This window comes from Amphibalanus amphitrite, unplaced genomic scaffold (genome assembly GCF_019059575.1).
Source record: "Amphibalanus amphitrite isolate SeventyFive unplaced genomic scaffold, NRLGWU_Aamphi_draft 000305F_arrow, whole genome shotgun sequence".
Classification (NCBI taxonomy): Eukaryota; Metazoa; Arthropoda; class Thecostraca; order Balanomorpha; family Balanidae; genus Amphibalanus; species Amphibalanus amphitrite.
The window spans coordinates 564,553-589,481 of NW_024881800.1; the positions used below are offsets into that span (position 1 = coordinate 564,553).

The window sequence follows — 24,929 nt, forward strand, 5'->3', positions numbered from 1 at the left end:
GCTATTTCAGGCCTAGCGCAATGTTCCACCCGCAACATGACAATTGATAGAATCAAGAAAAGAATGGGTATCAGATTCAGTAAAATAAAATCAAATATATCAAAGAGTCTCACACCAGCTCAGCGACTTGTTTGCTTGTTTCTTTGCTTTGTTGGGCCCAGTTCATGTAAGCCGTTTTCACGATGGGCTATCCGGCGAGTGCACCTTATTTGACCAAATCTGCACCTAATCGCTTTTACAGCAAATATCTTTATTTTATGAATTTATTTCAGTGTTTTAATCGATGATTCTCTCTGATAATATGACATAGCAGGGATATAAGCAATTAGTGCAGCCCTAGCTGATAGCTACTAAGAGACACACTGGACCTAATTTGACCAAATATGCACCTAATCTGCACCAAATGTGCATCAAATGTGTACCAGATGGCCGTCGTGAAAACAGCTATAGAGCCCCTTTGCTGCTAAGTGATACTTATTGGAAAGGGCGACCCTACAGATGGGTTCATATAGCCGCCCTTACACACCTGCACCAATCCCAAAAGTGTCCCTTTGATAAGTGGCACTTTGGCAAAGTGACACTACACTTGCGGATTAGCTTTTCATATATGAACTGGACCCTGCTCCTGGGGTGGAGCTACCCGCAAGGGGTTTAGATGACCGTCCAGCCCGGAGGAGGGATTCGAGGTGTGACGGAGAAGGATTTGAGTATCCTGGAGCTCAGCCGTATCCAACATTCCGAGTCGGCGGATGTTGTATCGACAGGAGTGGTCCGTTTTGCTGACCTCGTTTCCTGTCAGACAGCTCGCTCTGACCGGAAGGTGTCACATACCGGGCTGACTGGACGGTCAGAAGGGGAGAGGGGCTGGATCCGGCGACCCTGCGGACTCTACCAGACGGTACCTAAACCCCCTCCCCCTTCCCCCCTCCCCCCGGATGGTTCGGGAGCTGCCCGGCGGGTTACTCAGTCGGGTGCCGGTGCCGGCAGTGAGGACCGGCCCTCTGTGCAGTGACCTCGCCGACCTGCAAGACCGCACTTGGCCTCATTTTCGCTTATTTTCTGTCTTATTCAGCATGGTTCGTTGAGAATTGACGATTTTTTTTGCTTAAATTATTTAAAAAAATCAAAACTTTTGTGCAACATCGCGGCTTTTATTCGTCGGCTGCCCTTTTTTCCGAAAAGCCTCAGCGTAGCCGGGCCACACCAGCTGCTCCTGCGATGAAGTCGGCGTGGCAGCGGTTCTGTGCGGCGCTGTTCCTGACGGCTCTAGCGTCTGCCGAGCCCTGTCTGGACGGTCTGGGACGCCTTCATCCGGAGGGTGACATGTTCTACAACTTTCCCGATACCATACGGCCGTGCCGCGTCTACAAATGCTCAGCGGGACAGAAGGAGGTTATACGAGACACCTGTGGGGAGAAAGGTGAGGAAAACGCCGACGGAGAACCAAAAATGAATTATCCTGTTACATTAGGGGAAGTTGGGGCAATGCCGGAGTTGGGGCAAAGCCGAAATTCGAGATATTTCGAAAACTGTAAGACATGGATGCCACCTGTCAGTGATGCTCTGAAGCTTAAGTGACTACAATTATCGCATGTTTGTTACGAGTCGTCATTCGGAATACTTCGGCTGTGAGGGCGCCAAGAGCGTTTTCAAGGTACGCGTTCCTTGTACTACATGCGCCTTTGAAGCTGCATTTCTTACTCATTATGCTACCGTTTGTCTGGCCAATTCGGTCAAGTAATCTTCAGCATGTCTTTGCATAAGTGTGCTGCCTATTTGAAATTTATACGGCACGTTGAAAAGTTATGGGCCTGCAAATGAAAGTATGGCTGGCTGGGGTAATGCCGAAAACGTGGCAATTACGCACGTTAAAGCACGCTACGTGGACTTTACTGCTGTAGAATAGCAACGCGAATTTTAGTCACACAAATTACACTTTCAACCGACACAACGGCCTGTTACCTATAAGGAATTATTTACCTGGCATTTTCTTACTATATCACACAATTATAACTTTCAGTGTGCACCAAGCGTCCTCAAGCTCTTAAAACGCGTGTCAGCTTTGATAAATTATGGATAAAGTTTGAGATAAAGTGGCAAAACATCAATGTCGGCATTCCCCGTAGATCATTTCTCCCATTTTCGGCTTTCCCCGCAGTCCGGGGCAACGCCGAAAAAAATCACTTCTTTGATATTTTTAGTTTGTGCGCTTAACGGTATGCGAATTCATCAAATGCGCCTGGTATGTTTGAAAGGCAAAAGACTGGCCTCTCGAATGACGCCAACAAGAATAGCTTATGTTGTCTACCTTGCGTGCTACGGGCGTCAGAAAAAAAGTATTCGGCGTTCCCCCAACTTCCCCTACCTATGCCTAACCATGCAATGTGTGTATTTTATGGCTTTGATATAATATTCCGAATTTCCCTCGTAGGTAATTGCTGATTTATCCGACCTTCTGTCGTCAGAATATCATCCATCTGGCCTGTTCTCGCCTTCGAGTCTGAGGCCGGGTTTTGGACGTTTTCTCCACTCCAAGTCCAGCCTTCACTCTGAAGAAGCTGCTTCGCTGAAGCCGGCTGCTCCGATCGTATATCCGAACACATCACCAGTCCCCCGCCCTTTCCCTGTTCCCTCCAAATCCGACACGATCTCAGAGTCAAGTCCGCGATCTTCTTTCCAGTCCGGTCTCGAGACAAGCTCATCTTCCACTGCATCAGAGTCCGATTCTGATGATGTCTCATATGATTCTTCAGCTAGTCCCTCGACACCCCCTCCCTCTCCTGTGAGCGTCGTAAGCCGCCGTCACACAAATCTCCGGGGCCAACTTCAAGTCTCCTCCTGCACGGCTCAGAACGGACGTCGCTATTATGAAAGTCAGAGATGGTGGGAAACTACCGACCGACCGTGCCTCCACTATGTGTGCCGCTCCAGCCAGAAACTCCTGCTGGAGAATGTCACGTGTCCAGCCATTCCGGACGGCTGCTCCGCCAAGACGGTCTTCGGAAGATGCTGTCCAGAACCGACCAATTGCGGTAAGCTGGATCAAAGCTGGATCCACTGGATCTTACTGATTGGAATATTTGGGGAATGGTTCGAAGAGCTTTAGGTTGGTGCCTACTGCAATGCGACCTGAGTCCATACTCGAAAAAAAATATTTAAAGAGTTAAGTCGAAACATTTTCCGTTGCATTTCAAAAGCAATTATAGTCTATAAGCCATAACGTGTCGCAAAAAAATCGTATAATTTTTATATCCATCGTTTTGATTGTAGTTCAGAAACAATGGAGTGGCAATCGATGGAGGATGTTTCCACTGGCCCCACCACCCGGTAGTGATCTCTCAGTCTCAGATGTCCCTTCTCCGTCCCCAGTGTCCACCACACCACCTCCAGTGGTGCCTCAGACCTGCACCAGCACCAGCGGTCAGATCTATCTCTCCGGTCAGAGTTGGAGCGAGACAGACGAAAGACCGTGCCTCCGGTACACCTGTGTGGCCGGCGAGAGCCGGCTGGTGCAGAATATCACCTGCGACCCGCTGAGCCCGCTCTGTCTCGGCCGGATCCCGCTGTTCGGACGCTGCTGCGACAAACCGACCCGCTGCGGTGAGCGGGGATCCCGCTGATCAGTAGCCGATGTGTGTGGTTAGGTGGCTTTGTCTTAGCTGCCGAAACAAAATCGATTTCATTCATTTCATTCATTTCATTCATTTCATTCATTTCATTCATTTCATTCATTTCATTCATTTCATTCATTTCATTCATTTCATTTATTTCATTCATTTCATTCATTTCATTCATTTCATTCACTCGCGGCTGGTTAGCAGCTATTTCAGTTTATCCTGACGTGTGTGATGTTGGGACAAAAATGTACCTATCGATAAACGTGTCACGATAAGGATGAACGCAACAAACGGTGTTGGGATAAGCCGGAAAAAAAAACGGTTATGCATGCGCCCGTTTTCCGCAGGCTGTGTGGAGCGGACTGCAGACGGCACCGCCCAGGTTCGACAGCACGACGAGGTGTGGACCTCTGACGCTGATCCGTGTGTGACAAAGCGCTGTGACGAGGGACGTGTCACGGAACAGCGCCGCTCACCGCAGCCCCAGCCGTGCCCGGCGGCTCCGGCCGCCGGCTGCGAGCAGATTCCGCCACCGCCAGGGGTCTGCGCCTGTCCCACCTACCAGTGTGGTGAGTGGGCTTCGGACAGGGCAAGGTGGCGATCGCTTACCTCTTCGGGGTGATTATGTGAGTTATGTGTGCCTCTTCGACACATATCACTTGGCGTTTTGTTTCTTTGTTTTGTAAGGTTAGGCTCTTTTTGTCTAGCGACACCTTTACAGAGCCATAATAGACGGATTTGGTGCACAATCGCCGTTCGAAAGTTTGTTGTCAACCGGCCATTTGTCTGAGTTTTGCGGTGGCCCATGTCTTTGCTGCCCCATGTGTGCTTTTCCGCCAGTGTCCACAACTGAAGCTACCACAGAACCTCCAACAGCGGCTCCCAGTGTCCGACCGACCCCGGAACCCTCCACCGAGCCGGTCACCGTGACCAACGAGCCGCCAACTGCAACTACAAAGCGCCCAGGTGAGACGGTCTCTTTTGGTGTGACACTTGCTGCCCGCAGGGCTGGAGTGCCACCGACCGCAAGAGGTGCAGGCCGCGACCGCCGACGAACGAATATGCCTCGAAAGAATTGCTTTTAGAGTGAGATTCTCTTCACATATGTACATAATCGTCGTGAAACGTCTCATATAGGATTATTGAAACTGAATAAAGACTGATAAAGACATGGCGAACGTTTTCATGGCGAAACATTGGGCACCTACCCAATGTATTTGATCAGTTTGATCAATTTGGTATGCACCTGAAAAAAATGATAATGATGTCATTCACCTGTCGAACGAAATGTCCAATGTCCATTGCTTTGCTTCTCTGTTGTTAAATTCAATCAAATGGGTGTCCAAAAATCCGTCTTAAATAGGAGTAATGCACATCTCGTGCCCGCTAAACAAAGCGCTACATGCGTCAGCTGCACTTTCAGGTCATTAATGAAAGAAACTGCGTCGTTTCATGCCTTTGGTCGTTTCAGATGGCTCGTGCGAGTTTGAGGGCACGATCTACAAGAACCAAAGTAACTGGCAGGACGAATGTGCGAGCCATGTGTGCCTCGACGGCAAGGTGGTATCAGGGTTCGTCCAATGCCCAGGACCCATAGGCGTAAGTAGTGACTCTCAGAAGGCCGATAGTGTAGCGCAATGGCATCGGGTTTCATATATTTCCATTTCAGAAGCAAGGCATAGAAAGATAGAGTAAGATACAGGAATACAGTCTACATATTCCTTAAATGAACACGGTTGTTACGTAGCGTGGTGCTTATAACGCATTGCTTTGTGAGCTGTGATCTAGCCGGTGACCAGCCTATTACCTGACCCGTGACCTGACCTGTAATTTGACCTGTGACCTGACCGCTGACCTGCCCGATGACCTGAACTCTGAACTGACCTGTAACCTGACATGTGACCTGCTCTTTGACCTGTGACCGGTGACCTGTGACTTCTGAACTGCCCTGTAACTTCTAATCTGACCTGTGACCTGATCTGTGACCTGACCTGATTTGTGGTTTGTTCTCCGCGGCGCGCAGCCCAGTTGCGCACCGATCTACCAGCCCGGGAGCTGCTGTGTTCGCTGGTCCTGCCAGGGTATATACATCGACCACTGTACCGCTAAGTCATCGTATTCGTTCGTCTCTGAGCAACACTTGTGCTACCGTCCCGGCCTGCACGAGGGTCTCTGCTCCGCCACACGACCACCGGTACCCGGCCACTGCTGTCCCGTCTACGAGTGCTTGAAAAGTACGTCTGCCGGGGCTGGTCATGGCTGAGAAAAGTGGCGAGACTTGACCGCTTTTTTATCATATTCATGGTAACATGTTGAGGAAGGACTGACAATTTTTTTACGAAGAAGTATTTTTTAACCCTCGCCCGCACATGCCATTTTCCCATCCTAGAACGCACATGGGGGGGGGGGTGGTTGCCACCCCCCCCCCCGCGCCATTTCGTTCCTGTTGGAGATAGAGCTTAGCAGTAAAGACCAAAAAGATTCTTTGGGAAGAGACGAATCCAATGATACCCAGTTTTACCTTCTCAGGTCAGTCATTGACCTTCCAGGTCAGGTCAAACTAAAAAAATGTTGCTGTTTTGGGTCACCGTTGGATATCAAGTGCGCTGCCTATCAAATACCGATGACGATGCTGTTTTCTGGTGCCAAGCCAGCTAGAACCTCTTTGTCACACTATCCGACCAGAATTTTGCTGCTGAGGTCATTTCAGGTCAAGTTAGGTCAAGGTCAATTATATGTGTTTGTATGTCTGTGTGTGTCTGTGTGTATACTGATGTGTGCACCGATTGTTTTTGGGTCCATATCACATGAAATCATGATCTGAGAAGCTTTTACCAAAAATGCAGTCAAAAAACTTCACAAAAAGTAAATTCCGCTTGCCTAAAACGCAATTATCTTAGATGACCTAGGTTGACCTTGACCCTGACCTTGACCCCTGTACATCGTCGAACAACATGTTCCATGATAGGTGGGAGGTAAGACTGGCAAAAAAGGCCGAAATCAGGGTGTCAAAAGCTCACAAGGCCCATGGCAAACGCAAGATGTTGAGAATTGGCCATTTGGGTCATGACATGACCTGAAAAACAAGGTCATATCTCCGAAACCAAAAATCACAGAAACTTGAAATTTTCAGTGGACATCAAGAAAGGATAGACGAGCAGCTATACGAAAAATCAGCCTTCTAGCTCTAAAAATGTTGAGTGCAGAGCAGAAAGACTGCCTGGGGGGGGGGTGGCAACCACCCCCCCCCCCCCCATGTGCGGGCGAGGGTTAATGTTCGCTTCGCTACTTATCATGGCATGGTGATGGCTAACAGCTTATGATTAAGTATAGAATTGACATTCAATGGAAGTCAGTGCGTCAGTTCTGGAACATGTATCAAACGCTTCCTTTGGTTCTCTTATAAGGCATTCGTCAATCAGCAAGAAGAATAGAATTACTGGGCCTCTAACTGCCGAGACTACCGATTATTATATTAGCACCAAATATCACAAATACCGCCCGCAATGTTATAAACAGCGACGTGATTTTGCTGCCGCAGACTGTGCGGACCAGAGCGGCCAGCCCCACCAGCACGGTACCTCCTGGGAGGAGAACTGCTCCATCTACAGCTGTGACAACGGCACCGCCACTAGCTCTCCCAAGGAGTGTCCACCACCGGGAGACAGTCAGTGCCGACGGACCAACCCCGGCGAGTGCTGTCCGATCTACGACTGCGGTGAGCAGTGGGAATGGCCAACAACACCTCACAGCAGGAAAAATAGTGTAGCTAATGAGGGGTGTCGATGCAGGAAGATGTTTCCGAATTCGTTTACACCATGATCCTATCGACTAAAGCATATCCTATTCAAACTTAGGTATCTGAAACTGACGGTATGCCTACTCGATTTTTATATATTGTCTGGACTAGGTAAACACTTACCTGTAACTTATGTGCGATCCGTGATCGTTGAGATCCGTGACCTCATTTTGATCACATCTCATGGCACATCCAAACACAACATAACATATATGTTAAGCACAACCACCGCACCAAGGCTGCGCAGTGCGCACTCCCCAATCCGCCCATGATGACGACACTGCATCCCCACCCCGCGGCAGGCTGCATCGATGATGACGGTACACGTCACGAACACGGCTCGCACTGGACTTCCAACTGTCAGGAGCTTGACTGTAAGCACGGCATCGCAAACAGTCGGCCGGTAACCTGTCCGGACGCTCCGCGACCTGACTGTACTCCGCTACCAATCACGGTCGGCCGCTGTTGCCCCGAGTTCAACTGTAGCTGCGATGCGGTTACGTGCCCGTCGTATCCGACGGCGTCTGGTTGTCAGCAGAGCGGTACCAGTGCAGACGGATGCTGCACGCTCTACACCTGCGAGGGAGGTTAGTGGAGGGCTGTTACTCGTGAGAGGGAGGTTAGTGGAGGGCTGTTACTCGTGAGAGGGAGGTTAGTGGAGGGCTGTTACTCGTGAGAGGGAGGTTAGTGGAGGGCTGGCCTGTTACTCGTGAGAGGGAGGTTAGTGGAGGGCTGTTACTCGTGAGAGGGAAGTCAGTGGAGAATCGTCAGTAGAAAATTGTTTTCCGTGAGACGGAGGTCAGTGGAGAGTTGTTTCTCGCGAGAGGAGGTCAGTGGAGAGCTGTATGTATTCGTGGGAGAGAGGTCAGTGCTATCAATGCCCAGCCGATTTAAATACCAATCACCCAAATCAGTCTTCCGCCCGGTAGCCGCGTCGTCTGATCGACTATGACCTGCAGCATGTTGACCCCGCTGACCCGTCTGCAGACTGCAGGGACGACCTGAACAGGGTGCACACCGATGGCTCGAGCTGGTTCGTCGGCTGTGCCCAGTACCGGTGTTCCGCCGGCAACATTGAGCCTGTGACAGAACCATGCCCTCCGGCGCCCCACGAGAACTGTACAGCCATCTATCTAAAAGGAGACAGCGACGCAGACGGTGATGTACCACAGCCCGTTACAGCCCGCGATGCTTATTGAACTTGGGACTCATTGAAAGGGATGGAAATAGGTATACTTTGTCTGATAAAACGCATATGCAAGGCGTAGTTTTTTAACAGCAACCAATGTTATAAATAGGTGAATATATCTTTAAGCCAATTCATGCAGGTGGCATATAGTGCAAACGATGCGCGCAGGTTATTTGTGCATTTTTCTCTCTTTGTAGCTGAGCGATTCTCCTCTTTGCCCTAATATGCAAAACTTTCATCCAGCTTTTGCTCGACGATATATGTATTGATTATGTATGTAGGTATGTAGAACAGTAACTAGATACATCAAACTATCACTTCCTCGTCATAACTCTCTCTCGTTTCGTTCAGGTAACGTCTGCTGCCCGATCTATGACTGTGCCATCCCGGAATGTGTACTCGGAGAGCGCTCCTTTGATGGGTGCAACCACTGCCAGTGTCTCCACCCCGGCAAACTGATCTGCACCGAAAATATCTGCACAGAGAAGGGTGAGGTGACTTCGATTCAGCCAATCGTTATAGAAGCTTGACAACTCTTTTGCATATGATACTGCAGGATGATGCATAATTTATCATTTTGTCGTTGTATACGTATGTTTTGCCAATTTAGAGCGTTGCCTTTACGGTAATGTGTTTTTTTTTTTACGTTGCATTTATAAGTTGTTGCCTTTTTTGCTTTAGTATCACTGGAGCATCCCTTTAACTATATTGCTTGCTTGCCTATATGTCATAAATTCTTTCGTCCTAAGTTTCTCCCTCGGGTTTTCTTAAATCATAACTATGTCACAGAAATGCTTTACATCGCTTCAATGTTTCCGCTCCTCAGGGTGTTCCATCGATACTCTAACGAACGGCGTGGAGACAAAGGAACACGGGGCTACGTGGAGTTCTAAGGAAAACCCGTGTTATGAATACACGTGTCAGTACGGAGTCATACGCAACAAGTGAGAAAATTTGATCGATGATGATAGGACTTTAGCCATTCATGATCTAGACTTATGTCATGATGATTCGCTGTGAATTTCCAGGAATGACTAAAGCATGCTAGCACGGTCCATACCTATGTCCGTTTTAACCCTCGCCGGCCGAGGGGGGGCGGGTGCCGCCCCCCCCCCATAGGGTTTTTTCGCGATAGCTCCGAACACGCTGGCGATAGAGTGCTGAAACTTGGCATACCTGACCTTTGATCCAAGCCGCATCTTTTGACACCAACCGTATTTTTGGGTCAGGTCAGGTCACTGACCTATGACGTCATAAGTGAACCTCTGCACGGTCTTCAGATGTCGCAACTTCGCAACGCCCTCACTGCCAGAGGAGATGTCACAGGGAAATGAAACTTGCAGGATCTAGTATCCATTATGAGTCTCATAACTTGTATATCTCGGATTTTTCCTAAAGGTCATATGAGGTCAGGTCATTTTCGTGACCTCACCATTATAAGTCAATGGGGAAAAATGAAAACTGCTATTCTGGCGCCGGGAACGATCTCCAACTATCTCAAGCACACAGAATCGTGATTTGATGCACTCCTTGCAAGGTTAGATGCGTCACTTTTGCAATGTTGACCTTCCGTGACGTCATTTATGACGTCATCAACGTCATATTAGTTTTTCGTCAATAACTCCCGATAAAATTGAGCTAGCGAGTCGAAAAAGCCACCAATGGACTCAGGAAGACCTGCCGAATCGAATGATATGCGACATGACCTCTTTCGACCAACTTCGTGACCTGGGGGTGCTGACCTGACCTTGACCTGAGGTCAACACCCCAAGTTGACCTGACCCAAACAAAAAGTATATCATTCGACGCGCCTGAGTGAGGCGAACACGATGCTGCCAAAATCACGGCTCTGCGGCCGTTTTTTTGCGAAGTTATTCACCACAAACTGAACCGTACCCTGGGGCACTTGACCTGACCTCAGAGGTCACCGGTTTACCTAGGACCTTAAAATCGGGTACCGGTCTCTGCGTCTCGTAACGGCGCACACGCTCGTTTTTTCCGCGACGCTCTAGCTCCACCAGGGGCGAAACGGCGAGGGGGGTCGTACCCGCCCCCCCCCCCCCTCGGCCGGCGCGTATGTAGAAAACCAATAGGTCCGGCGAGGGTTAATCACCGTCTGTATTTTCCCCGATGCTTGGACCCTCACCATTATTCCCCGGTCGGCAGAGTGAAGCAGTGCCCACCGAAGCCAGGTGCCCACTGCACTGAGAAGCCCATCACCGGCATATGCTGCCCAGACTGGGAGTGTCCCAACAGTGCGTGCCCGGAGGGTGAGCTCACTTCACCACGCTCCTGGCAAGACGACTGCAACATTTGCACGTGCACTGATTCGGGTGTGCTGTGCACAGACTTTGACTGTCACAAAAGTAAGTGGTGTGCATTACCTACACTCGCACTCCTACCTACTTGAAAAATGAATAGGGCATCGTTGCGGCTCATTTTCAGTAGAATTCCCTGCAGTTTTTATTTTCTCTGCTATTCCAACCGATATTAGTTGAGACTAGAGAAATTTCCTCGTGTCATAATGGCATTATTTTTCCCCGGTCTAATAGCTGTGCTAACCTGAATTGAAAACATTTTTGAAAAAAATGTAACTTTTAATGCCTATTACCTATAAACTTTCCATTGTTTATCTAATGCCTCAAGTCTCAACATTAAAACAAACAATATGTAAACATTTATACGTACCTCAGCATTACGATAGGCGTTATCACAAGTGTATTCGCGGCCATTGGGGCGACGTAAGAAAAGAAGAAACCAACTGGCCCCAAGAACTTTAACTTATCAGTTAGCATGCACCTTTTCCTTGATGTGTAGAGAATTTACCATTATTTGTTACAGAAAATTGCATTTAAAATCTTCCATTTATGCTTTTTTCATCGTTTGCACGATCTGTTCTTTTACTAAGCTAGAAACACTAATTAGAAATAGTTCCCGCATCATCAAGAACAATAGGGAAGGCTTGAAGTGAATAAAATAATTTAAACGGTTTTGTACTCTATGTGAAGGCACTTCTAAAATTACCTGTAGAAATATTGAAGGCAAAAGTTCAACCTTTTCACAAGACGGATGTCTATAAACATATTTAACCCTCGCACGACCAGGCCATGGATGATATAACACTGGATTGGTGTCTCGTGGAAATTAACCCGCGCCCTGCTGGGGGGGGGTGTTTGAACACCCCCCCTTGTGGTTTTTCGCGAATATCTCAAAAACGGCGGCGCGGAGCGCCGCCGTTTTTGGTACACCTTATCATACATCAATTCTACACATGTTGTGAAATTTTCAGACCAAGGTCATTCAAGGTCAGGTCACCAGGTCACTTGAAGTGACCTCAACTCATAAAAACTTTCAATGTCTGTCATAGCTACACCGAGTGACCGATGGCTTTGAAACTTTCAGCGATTGCTAAGAGCAATAGCACGTACAAAATGTATATCTCAGAATTTTGATATCGATGACCTAAGGTCAGGTCAATTTTGCGACCTCCCCATTATAAGTCAATGGGAGAAAATTGAAATGCGCCTCTTTTGGATGAAAGACATTATAAACACTCCCAAACACCGAATTACAAGTGGTTTAGACGCACTGAACTTGAAAATGGTGTCCGTGACCCTTGTTTATGCCCTGAGGTCATCTTAGGTCACGAATGGTATCTAACAGTTTTTCGCAAATAACTTTTGATAGAGGCATGCTAGAGCGATGAAAACGCCTTAGATGTGTTCAGCTCGACGATACGGATCGACTGATATGCAACATGACCCTTTCCGGTCAGGTCATGACCTTGACCTGAGGTCAAATTTTCAAGTTGACCTTTCAAGGTCAAGTTATAGTTCATTCGATGCGTCTTGACGAGGGGAACACGATGCCGGTAACAGTAAGCTCGTACAAGGCTTGGGTCAAAAGTTATTGCAGAAAAACTGTTTTCGAAAAAATCGGCTATTTTTGCAGTTTTTGCCCCCTGCAGGCAAAACCGTTGACGTTAGGTCAAATCTGAGAGGATTATTCAGAAAGGGCGTTAATAGGGCTATCGAATGCGCTTTTCCGCGGCGCTGTAGCTCTATTAGTTCCCGAGTTATGCGTGGGCTTCTTGGAAATTTTCGACATTCGACCTGGAAATCGGCGAAATTTTGCCTTCAATGACCTCTGGTGACCTGACCTTTGACCTGACCAAAAAATTGACCGAAGTGATTTCGTCATTATTTTTGACGCTCTTTCGAACGCCGCCTTCCGCGTATCGCTACGTGGCCCAGGAGCCGAGTTACAAGGGGGGGTGTTCAAACACCCCCCCCCCCCCAGCAGGGCGTGGAAATCCAGGACCCCCAGCCGGGCGCGGGTTAACCCGCGCGGGGCTGGGGTCTCCAGCCGAACGCGCGGGGCTGGGGGGGGGGGGTAAATTTTACCCCCCCCTGTTATCTCCCGAACTAATGGTCCGATTTGGAAAATTCAAACGCCAATCGAAAGCTCTCATCACGAACCACTAAAAACATGTACTAAATTTAAAGTTTGAGGTCAAGGTCAAGGTCAGGTCAAGGGTACAAATTGCAAGTTTCTACAGTATCGGCCTTGCACCGTAGTTGCCGAAGAATGGAGTCATGGACTGAGACTGATCGCCCAAAACGTGTTCTTAGGCTACCAAGACAATATTCGTTGCATACAATATCATTCAGAGGTCAAGGTCAAGGTCAGGTCAGGTCAGGTCAGGTCACCAAAAAACAAAATATAGAAAAGGGCATGTGCGACACATGTTTTATGGGTCATTTTACTCATAGAATTCAATAGGCACACTCAATAAGTGATATGGACCACCTCTGGATGAATTTCAGGTCGAGGTCAGGTCAAGGTCAGGTCAAGTGAGGTCAAATTTTGAAGTTGGTTGTTAAGGCCTAAAAAGGTGTCTAACTGATGCAGTTTTTCACGGCGAATCGAATGGTGCTATTTTTGTTTCCGTACGAGGTCTAGAACTTCCAAAAAAGTCATTTTTCAAAAAAATTGTGTGTCGTGACGTCATAAAATTTTGAATAACTCCCACATTTTTTAACCGATTTTTCTAAAATTTGGTATGTAGGTGCACATAGACCACTTCTCTGACATATATTCCGGTTTTTTCGATATACTCAAAATTTTGGATTTTATAATGATTTTCCCAAAAAAGTCAGTTTTTTGAAAAAATTTAGGCCAAAATCCAAAATTTTCAAAAAACCGAGATAGCCATTTGATAGACAGAGTAAAATTACGTATAACCTTTTTTGTTACGTCTTGATTCCTTTAAAAATAAAGATGTTAGCGGCGTTTGAACTTTTGCCGTTTTTGATGCGAAAATGGGGAACATGACGTCACTAAAACGTCAATTTCTCAAAAAATTTCCGACGGATTTTGCTCAAATTTTCAGGGAACGTGTCAAATTGATGTAAGAAAAGGTACTGAAAGTTTGGCGGCGCTGCGCGCCGCCGTTTTCGAGATATCGCAAAAATTCGCGAGGGGGGGTAAAATTTACCCCCCCCAGCCCCGCGCGGGTTAACATTGGGATCCGCGACATTGGGATCAGGCCTGCCATCTAGCGAGAGAATTATCGTAAGTTAGGAGCAAGCCGAGTGAACGCCATCTCTCAGCATTATGACACACGTGGGTGTGGTGTGTTAGTTGGCTTGAATTGCATATTCCCACGAGTTGGGGGTAATCTTACTGGATCTGAGACGACAAAAAACGTCTTAACCCGGCGGCCGCTGGGCCTCCGCGCCACCCGCCGGCCGCTGGGGGGGGGGGGGGCATAAAGTTGCCCCCCCTTTACTTCTGCGACGATATCGTCGCAACGCGAAGAGATAGAGAAGCGAAACTTTGCACACATCTTCCTGAATACCTAGCCGAGGTTGTGTCCAAATTTGGTGTCGATCCCATTTGAAATGACGTCACAGTGACGTCATAAGTGAAATTATAGATTTGCGACTCTCATATTCCTCACGATACATCACATATATGGGACCGAATATAAAGGGCCGATTATTGGTCAGAAACTAGATGGAAGTGTAGTAAGATGTTTTAGGATGACAGCAGGTGCTGTCTAGTTCATTTACAGTCGAGTTTCATGCTCAGCGTCATCAGAAACGGTCCATATCGGAAAACGACAAAACTTTATGACGTCACTGTGACGTCATCTTAGGTGCTACAACCACCAAACTTTCCTCAAACATTGCCTAGGTATTCATTTGAAGCTATGCCAAGTTTCACGTTCGTAGCTCATCAGGTTTCGGAGATATTTCACAAAACGTAAAGGGGGGGCAACTTTATGCCCCCCCCCCCCCCCAGCGGCTCGTGGGTTAAATGCTTGAAAGCCAAAAACGTCAAGCAGCCTTTAGGTAATAACGAAAATAAAATGCGCAAGACGGTGTGTATTGAAACGCCCAGTCCCATCGGCTTGTACGACCTTTTATATAGTCATTTACTCACAATGGTACAGCAGTTTGACAATATGTCACTTACATATTTGGTAGGCTTATTCCTTCTTCTCCGAATTTTTTCGCCCGATTTTCTTCATCGTAGTTAATGTTACGGCATGTGTCACGTGCCAACTTAGGGGTGTCGAAATTGTTCCACATAAAGTAACTCCGCAATGGCTGGGCCAATTACAGTAAAACTTCGTCAATAGTTAGGGGCACCCAGTGGCCAATGCATTTCCATGTGTCACTATGGGGGTGCTACTGCACGTGCGCACGTGCGGGGTGCCGCTTCATCTCAAGACCGGCTGGGCGGATAACACTCAAGCTTGGTACACAAATGTCACATCGATACTCGCACTGCATTGATCAGTGCTTACATTGGTGCAGAGCTGTTAGGAAAACGATGAAATGAGATGCGTGGTGTTTACATATGCCTTTCTTTTCCAGCAGCTGATTGATTCGCAACAGGAGATCCTTGTTTGCGAAGGCTTCGTCTCCTTTTTCCACCCCTTGTTTAAAATAACATTAACAATGTACGAAGAAGATCACACATAAAGGTTGTTTTAGGCGGCTATCTTGGGCCAGGGCTGCGAAGTTGTAGTCAGAGCCAGCGGTTCTGTTCCGACTTGGAGTCGGTTGATTTTTAAAAGCTGTAGTCGGCATGGGTGGAGAATGTTTGAAAAAGTTACCCCGGCCGGTGGCCGGTAGTCGGAAAGACGATATGCTCACGTTGTTGTCAATGGTCACCAAAAACAAACCCCTATTCTGAGATATATGATTTCAAGCTTTTACGACTAGACATCTTAATTCAAGGTAGGTACGTTTTTCGGCTACTAGTCGTTTATTGTTTTCGTTTCGAATTTTCGACCTTCGCATCGAGGTCGTTGTCAAGAAACCTGCCCTATTCTGAGCCTGGGAAATGGAATAATGGATGATGTGTTTGTTCAAGGATGAGCGTTGTATCCGACATCGTATCATTCATAACATCTTTTGGCATGATTGAAAAAGCGATTTTCTTTTTGAAGTGTTTTTTTACTTAAACGTATTCGGTTTCATCCATACCCAAACCATATCATATGCCATTATAAGTAAATGTTACGGTTTCAGCTTTTTATTGTGTCTCAAAATACCTATTTACAAAACACGACAGCCCACCTCGTAGGTTTACAGAGAAAACTGAACGTTCGAACCAAAACATAAAAATGGGTCACTATGTACTCACTGACATCCAGGAACACAGCCTTTTCCAATGTTGGACGGTTCAACCTCTTATAAGACAAACAGGGAGTCGATCCAGGGATATCGACCGGTCTTGGTCTCGTAGCTTAGTCGATAGAGCGTTGTACATACACTTGTACTCCGCGTGGCGAGAGCATGCGTCCCGGTTACAACGGTCCCGGTCCCGTCCCCTAAACAGGTATGGTTGCGGTAGGTGGCAGGCCAGTCGAAGGCAGTGGCCGGTGAGGTCAGCAGTGGTTCTGAAAAAGTGAGCCTAAGGTGCGCCAAATTTTAGAAACTGAACACGATTTGAGAGCAATCTTGACATTGGCGACCACAAATGGTTCCTACTTCCTAGGGTTGGATATTATGGTAAGCGAATACCTACCTGATTTGCAATATTACGTCCATGGCAGTCAACATCCAAAGAACGATAGTTGTTTTCGTATGGAGACAGCTTTTAGGATCTACAAGTGTGGAAAAGCTACCCCGGCCGCGCCGGGGTAGGCTGAAAGTTACCCCGGCCACGGCCGGGGTGGCCGGGGCAGGTTCTCCACCCATGGTAGTCGGAGTATGAGTCGAGAACGTCACCGAAAAGTCATCGACTCCACAGACTTACCAGGGCTGCAGAGTCGGAATCAGAGTCGGAGTCTGTGTGAATTGGCAGTTCTGCCCGGAGGAGTCGGAGTCGATATTTGGATACCGGAATCGGAGTTGGAGCCAAAGTCACTGAAATTTCATCGACTACGCACCACCGGTTGGGTCCTTTTCATAGAGCGTCTTGAATGACATATTGAGCGGCAATGACGTTAGCAATTCCGTTTAAGTTTTTCATTAGACTTATAGATAGTACTTACGTTCGTTTTGTTCTTTGATCGGACAATTTGTTTGATTTAGGCCAAGTAAAGACTCATGTGAAAAATAGCGAAAACAACACGTGCTGGCGAAGTCTCCAATAACTCCCTGTTTCACGATTTAATGAGGAAATAACATGGAACTGCTTATCTTATTACTGACCCTGCACATAAATCTATTAATTTTTTCGCTTTTACTGACATATAAAGACATAAACTTTTGAAAAATTGCACAACAAGCCTGCAACTACACCACACTCCCGTGTGTCACAATGCTAATCAGCGGCGTTCACTCGGCTTGCTCCTAACTTACGACAATTCTCCCGCTAGATGGCAGGCCTGAGCTCAATGTCGCCAAAAACTGCAAAGACACCAATCCATTATTATCTCATCCATGACCAGGCCATTTCTCATAACACGAACAACCAGGGGGGGGGTTGTTACGACCCCCCCCCTGGCGTTTCGAAACGGAAGGTCGTAGAGCTTAGCGGAAAAAACCAACGGATTGCTCTCAACGAGATCTCGCGATTGGTGGTATATTTTTTGGTCCTAGGTCAACATTTGACCTACTTTGGACCGGTCAAAGGTCAAATTTTCGGAAAAAATAGACTTTTTTCAACTTTCGGCGGCGATTGCGGCAAAACGGTGGGAGATATCGACTTGAAACCTTCACTATCGTGTTCCTTGATCAATTCTCTATCGTTTGGTATGTATTTCGTTTCCCTAGCTCTAAAAATGGCGCGTTGGGAGCGCCGGAAGTCGGCAAGGTCACAGTCGGCGGCAGAAATTCGAAAAATCAAAATTTAAATTTTTGAAATCTGATTGTATTTTTGGATTTGTGAGGTCCATTTGCTCCCTATAGAAGCTAATATTGCTGCATATTCCCATTGAGGTGACAAGAATTAGCAAAATAGTGGTTCGGGCGCTTTTCAAAAATAGTACCGGACGCTGTTCCTCTTGTGACGTCATAGCTCCGTGACCTGACCTGACCCGGTCAAATTTCTTATACCATATGATAGCCAATACTTGCCCCAACATGCATGGGAAGTTTCATCACGATCCATCAACCGATGTCCGTACCACCGGCAGGAAACCTCGGGCGTTGGCACTCAGTTTGTGAAAATCCGGCCGGAGGCTGTACCTCTTATGACGTCATAACTCCGTGACCTGACATGACCCGATCAATTTTTTTTCGGCAAAAGATGCGCAAAGGTTGCCCCAGAGGGTATTGAAAATTTCAGCCCGCTACGACAAGCCGTTTAGCGTGCACTTCGAAAAAACCTCAGGGGGGGTTGATACAACCCCCCCCCCCCCTAGGCGTTCTAGGGTTAACTTGTGACAACTCAGCCGGTATTTCGTCGCCTACAGCCCAGCTTTCCCTAGTGACCGATAGAGGCGCTGGTATCAATGTCCGCCCGTGCCGCCTAACGATCTTATTATTTGCCCGACAGAATGTGAGAAGGACGGTGATCTGTACCCCACCCAAGAGGAGATCCCGGCGACCAACCAGTGTGAGGAAAGAATCTGCATTGATGGGGTGGCCGTATCCGTATACGAGTCCTGCAACCTGCCCCCGGCGAACGCCACCTGCAGGTGAGGGAACTCAATGGCGTGTGGGAGCTCAATGTGTTTTCGTCATCACATCGGTCTATGCAAGCACACTCAATAGAAGCAGAATGCAGGGATGCTATTATTCCATCGCTGTTGTGTGGAATCAAGGGCTAAATTAACTATAGGTGTGTAAGGTGTTGATCACGAGTCACGACAGACTGAAGAATTCTGGGAGCTCATATGGACGAGTAAAAAGGTGGTCGAGCATCTAACGTTGCATGTGCTGTATATTTTGTATAAACACTAATCAAGGCTCGGATGATCCTTAAAATTGGCCAATGTCTAAACTAGCAATAAGCACTCGTAAGCCCTCCGCAACTAGTTAACATAATGCGGAGATTCACCTTGCGAGATCTCACAGTGCAGTCATTATAACAATCATCTATTTTACAAAACTCCCACCGTCCACAGTACCCCGTACCTCCCGTGTACCTGTTACATGTACTTACCTTCTGCAGCGCGGCAGAGGCATTCAGCGGCGACTGCTGCCCCTCCTGGTTTTGCACCGGTCTGGAGGGCATACCGTCTCCCTGCCAGCCAGGCCAACTGTACCAGGGTGACCAGGAGTGCATGTTCTGCGAGTGCGTCGACGCCCAGGGGGCTGAACCGGCGCAGATGGTTTGCTCCAAACGGGACTGCGTGCGTGCCGGTGAGTTTGGCTTATCCTGGCGTTAATCTTGGCTAATTGTTAATATTGGCTGACCTCTAACCACTAACTTCTGGCCACTGGCCCTTGGCGTCTGTCCCATGGCCCCTGACTACTGACAGCTGACCTGTCTCCTTAACCCTGACCTCTGACCTCTGACCCTTGTCCCCTGTCCGATGATCACTGAACCCTGTCTCCTGACCACTGCTCCTGACCTCTGTCCTCCTATCTGACCTCTATCCTTGACCTCTATCCTTGACGTCTATCGTTGATCACTAACTCCTGACCTCATAGCCTCTGCCCCTTTCCTCTGACTTATGCCCCTTACCCCACCACGTCTCCAGGCTGTGACGACGATGGCACGTACCACGAGCACGGAAGCGTGTGGATCTCGGCAGACCCGTGCAAGCAGTACGCCTGTGTCAGCGGCAGAACCATTACGATGGAGGTGAAGTGTCCATCGACACCACCGGGCTGTATGCCAGTGCCTAACACCGGAAGGTGAGGTTAACGGCCGGCTGATGACGCTGAACGCTTATAGGTCAACAGGGTAAGACTGGTGAGCGTTCGGAGCTGTCAGTCTCATCATCTTCTAGCTGGAATTTCTTTAAAAAAAAATACATGGTAATAACCAAAGTGAACTTGTCATATTGATATGTCCGACGCTGCACATGAGATCGCTCGACTTATTCATAGACCACTCAGTCGCTTGGTTCACCAGCAGTAGATATGCGGTGTCAGTATACCCGTTGCAGGTCGTTAACCGCACGGTTGACCTGTTAAAGGTGAGTTCAGGTGACGCAGCTGGACGAGTCCACCTGCAGGTGCATGAGGTCAAAAGGTCAGATGCTGATAGGTCGATTGAGCTCCGCTATTTCTCGGTCTCAACTATAGTTGGCTGAGGGTAGGAAAGGAACCATTGTGTCTCGGTTTACTGATTCGCTGGAGCACAGACACATAGTCAGCAGAAATGATATATGATTTTATGACCCCTGGTTGTGGCACCATGCTTCTGCAGGTGTTGTCCCCTGCTGTACTGCGGAGAGCCATGTGATTACGGACCGGAGCCGCGAGCCCACGGGTGCAACTCGTGCGTATGCCGCGACGGAATCGAGTACTGCACCACCGACCAGTGTGATGACTGATGGTACCAGCGTCGGGGGCATTGGTGGTAACGGTACGCAGTGGATCGGTGTGAGAAAAATAAACTTATGAAACTGAATGAATGAAATAAATCGTGTGGTAGACGAATAGAGGTAGATTAAAAAGTGTATTTTTGCAATAAGTTTCCACATGTCAATTTCATTATATTATTTCCGGAACAAAATCAGAAAAGATATGTAAAAGTCAAATTGACCTTATATTTTCATATCCCTTAAAGTATTCCGACATAATGGTTTTAAAATAATGCAACTTCGCAGGTTTTGCCTTATTTATAACAGTTTTTCTCTCCTGTTTCATGATATCTTGACACAGACGAGTCTGGAATCGCAGCATAGAAGGTTGTCCTCTAGAACGATGAATGGTAGCTCTGACCTTAGGTAGCTTTCGCTAAGCGTCAGTCAGCGTCATATACTTTTAAATGGTGATAATGTATCAACTATCATGCTCGCGAATATGTGGTGACGTATGGGTCGTCACAATCAACCTAAGAGCTGTTGCGGATTTTCGCGATGCTGGTAATGGATGATGTGAAAAGTAGCCAGCTTCTTGTGTTGTGCTCCTGGCTGCAGGCTCATTCCAATCGTCATCAGACTTATTTGTAAATATTGTGCGCCTGCCTTGTTTGAAGAAAAACGCAGTGGGAGCTTGACAAGTGTTCAGTTTAGAGTTCTGGGAGCGAGATAATTATTTGACGTCTCCGAACTTAAAGCTGCCTACATTAGCGATATTCGACATGTTGTGTGGCATGTGCATGGTGTAGTGTGTAGCCAAGCTACTATTTTAGACGCTATTTCGGTCCTAATGAGACAGTTATGGGAGATGTTGTATTGTGACCGTGGCACCTATCTGTTATGTTCAGCTTAAACGTATAATACAATGAAGTTGTTGTAAGGATTGTATGTCTGTGGATTATTCTGACACAGAGCTGCACTAGGATATAATTGTAAACGAGTTTTAAATGGTTCTCCTGTGTATATAAGGTTAGCCCTCGCCCCGTTGGGGGGGCCATTTTGGCCCCCCCTGTGGTTTTTCCTGAATAGCAAGAAAACGGCGGCGCGCAGCGCCGCCAAATTTTCAGTACCTTCCCGGGCATCAATTTGACACCTTCACACCAAATTTCAAGTCTTAGGTCACCTTAGGTCAGGAGTTATTGAGGTCAAACTGAGGTCATGTTCGAGCAAAAATGAGCAAAAAACATGCAATCTTGAAACGCTCACCAAATCTACAGTTATCAAGCAATTTCAAAGTTCTTTATATGGTCTAGTAGACAAAAAGCGGCGCTACAAAACTGTTATCTCGGATTTTCAAAATTTTTGGTTTTTGACCAAAAAAAATTCAAAAAATTGATTTTTTTAGAAAAACTTTGAAAAAATCCAAAAAAATTCCGAATTTCGAAAACACCGGAATATATGTGATAGTCCCAGCGCTCTTCTATATACATACCAAATTTCAGATCGATATCTCGTTTTTTGGCCAAGTTATAGCGAAAAAACTGTTCAAAAATGATGACGTCAAATTTTTGAACTCAATTTTTAGCAATTCTAGACCACGTACGGCAAAACAAAGACCACCATTGAACTCCCCGTGACGAGCTGCACCGATTAGATACCCATTTTATGCAAAATATCAACTTTGAAATTTGACCTTTTTTGACCTGACCTTGACCTGACCTCCACCAGAAAGTGACCTAAACCGTACCTGATGGTCTTATAACCAACACCATTGAGTTGGAAATGAAAAACTGGCCATAAAACATGCATCGCACTTGCAGCTGCAGCTGTTGTGTGAGCTGTTAGCTTATTTATATACTTACACTGTATTAATATATTGAATTGCTGTAACTTAACCCGCGCACCGACGGGGGTCTGCGCCAACTTCGCACCGACGGGGGGGGCGGATGACCACCCCCCCCCCTGAGATCTCGAGAACGAAGCAAGATAGCGACAAGCGGTAAACGGCATCGGATACGCACGGACAAGGTCTACAATTTTTACAAGGTTATTTTCAGGTCAGGTCAAAGATGACGTCACAGGGGTCGAAAAAGTCAAAATGGCGGCGCTAGATATGGACAGAGTTTTTCTCGACTAACTTTCGAATTAGTCAAGATAGGAACAAACTAAGGGCATCATCGTGATCCTCTCGTCAATCCGCATCGAATGATATATATGTTGACCTCGAAAGGTCAAGGTCAAAGGTTGACCTCAGGTCACGTGACCTCGAGGTCATCATGTATATCATTCGATGCGTCTTGACGAGCTGAACACAATGAAACCATCCGCGCAGCTGTATCTTGTTCCTGTACGGAGTTATTGGCAAAAAACCGCTGGTGACCTTTGATGACGTCACATGACCTTACAGCTGCCCAACAGCAAAACAGACCTCAAGGTAGTGAAGGTTGATCGTATATGAAGTCATGTGTGGTATATGGGGCCATTCCGACCCGTTTCAGTAGTAAAAACAGGGAGTTGATTTTTCCCCATTGACTTATAATGGGGAGGTCGCGAAATTGACCTGACCTTAGGTCACCGACATCAAAACTCCGAGATATACAAATTGTAGCTACTAATGACCTAATATCATCCTGCGACTTTCAAAGGCCTCCGACATCTACTGTAGCTCTGGCACGGTGACAAAGTTGCAAAAAAGTGACTTGAGGTTGGGTCATCCAAAGTGACCTGGTGACCTGACCTTGAAAGTTAGGAGGTTCAAACTTGCACACCATGTGCAAAATTGATGAGAGAATAGTCGTACCAAATTTCGCGGCGCTACGCGCCGCGGTTTTCCCGCTATCCGCAAAAAACCTCAGGGGGGGGGCGGAAATCCGCCCCCCCGTCGGTGCGCGTGTTAACCCGCGCCCCACTGGGGTCTGCGTATAACACGCCCTACTGGGGGGGGGGGCTATTCATAGCCCCCCCCCCTCCCTCCTAACTCCGAAACTACTGGGCCGATCGTCAAAATTCAAACGGCGTCTGATAGCCCCGGAAAAACTGTCGAGCAAAACCTAATTTCATTGACCTCGAGGTCACCAATGACGTCACAGGTCAGGTCAAAGTAAAAATTATTAGCATTTTGGCTTGTTCACGTTTTGGGCTCTGGCCGCCGTCTTACATGTCAGATCAGGCTCATTTTTGGATCACACACTCGGGAACAGATGCTCTAGTTACCCTGAGGGTACCAAACTTGTACTTTGATTTTCAGGTCAAGGTCAGGTCATCACAGGTCACGAAAATATAATATCATGCGTCGGTCACGTGACACATGTTTTCTGGTCCATTTAGGTCAGAGATTTCGAATTTGATGTCGTCTGTGTCATTCGAGGTCATTTTGAGTCGAATTTAGCTTAGGTCAGGTCACTTTCAGGTCAAAAAAGGTCAAATTTTGAAGCTAAAATTTTTCAACAAAAAATGTGTCTATTGGATGCAGTTTGAGCTCAGGAGCACGATGGTGCTATTTATATTGGCGTACGATGTCAAATACGTGCTGAAAAATTGATTTGAAAAATTAATAATTGTGAATTTTTCGCAATAATGCGTAAAACTTGGCCATTTTGAAGATATTTAGCTAAAACTTGCTAGAGTTATTCATAATAATGCGTTCTATCACATACATTCCGGTTTTTTCGAAAAGTCAAAAACTTTTTTAAAAAATATAAAAATAAAAATTTTGGATTTTATGATATCAAATTTTTGAAATTTTCAAAGTTTTGAAAATCCGAGATAGCAGTTTGATAGCGCAATCTATTCTGAGTCCTCTCATGCAAAGAAATTGGATCTAGCTTAAAAACTGAGCTCTTGGGAGCGATTGCCGTGGTTCAATGTTTTGCGTCGAAATCGGCCGAACATGACGTCACTCTTACGTCATTTCCGGCCGACCTATAGTAGTTACGAAGTTCAAATTTTGACACAAGGTGTCAAACTGATGTAGCCTAAGGTACTGAAAGTTTGGCGTCGATACGTCAAGCGGTTTGGAAGTTATTGCAGAAAAACGGGAGGGGGGCTATAAATAGCCCCCCCCCCCCCAGTGGAGCGCGGGTTAATTTGGAAAATATGCGTAGTTAAAAACTTTAAAATGTCATGAGCATACGAATTTACGAAACCAGAGCTATAAATACGCTGATACCGTCGGAAAATTCCGTACCTATTGTCAACATAATTTAGAAGCCTATAGGTATTGGGACTTATATGATTTCAAGCTTTTACGACTAGACATCTTAATTCAAGGTAGGTACGTATTTTCGGCTACTAGTCGTTTATCTATTGGGACTTAGCCAGACACGTCCGCTCCATTTGCTGACTTCAACTGGGCTGCCGTCGAGTCAGGAGTCTCAAATGTCGCGTGCCTCAGAGGATCCAAGGCGTCCGGTGCACTACACTCGATCTCGATCACTTCAACGG

The 24,929-nt window shown here is 47.0% G+C and overlaps 1 protein-coding gene across 2 annotated transcripts; it reads left to right on the forward strand.

Moving 5' to 3' along the window:
* Positions 1 to 853: 853 nt before the first annotated feature.
* LOC122388003 (kielin/chordin-like protein) lies at positions 854 to 21,426 on the forward strand. 2 transcript variants are annotated; one of them, XM_043378734.1, is made up of 18 exons: positions 943 to 1,420; positions 2,466 to 3,032; positions 3,370 to 3,600; positions 3,965 to 4,186; positions 4,458 to 4,583; positions 5,089 to 5,216; positions 5,641 to 5,851; positions 7,159 to 7,335; positions 7,719 to 8,003; positions 8,404 to 8,574; positions 8,957 to 9,094; positions 9,432 to 9,549; positions 10,772 to 10,971; positions 18,566 to 18,707; positions 19,184 to 19,374; positions 19,716 to 19,872; positions 20,390 to 20,548; positions 20,848 to 21,426. In XM_043378734.1, exons 1-17 carry the CDS (start codon positions 1,219 to 1,221, stop codon positions 20,514 to 20,516), a joined length of 3,393 nt encoding a protein of 1,130 aa, XP_043234669.1. In that variant the 5' UTR covers positions 943 to 1,218; the 3' UTR covers positions 20,517 to 20,548; positions 20,848 to 21,426. The 2 variants fall into 2 exon arrangements, with proteins under 2 accessions (XP_043234670.1, XP_043234669.1); XM_043378735.1 differs by having other exon boundaries at positions 854 to 1,420; positions 20,390 to 21,426.
* Positions 21,427 to 24,929: the final 3,503 nt, after the last annotated feature.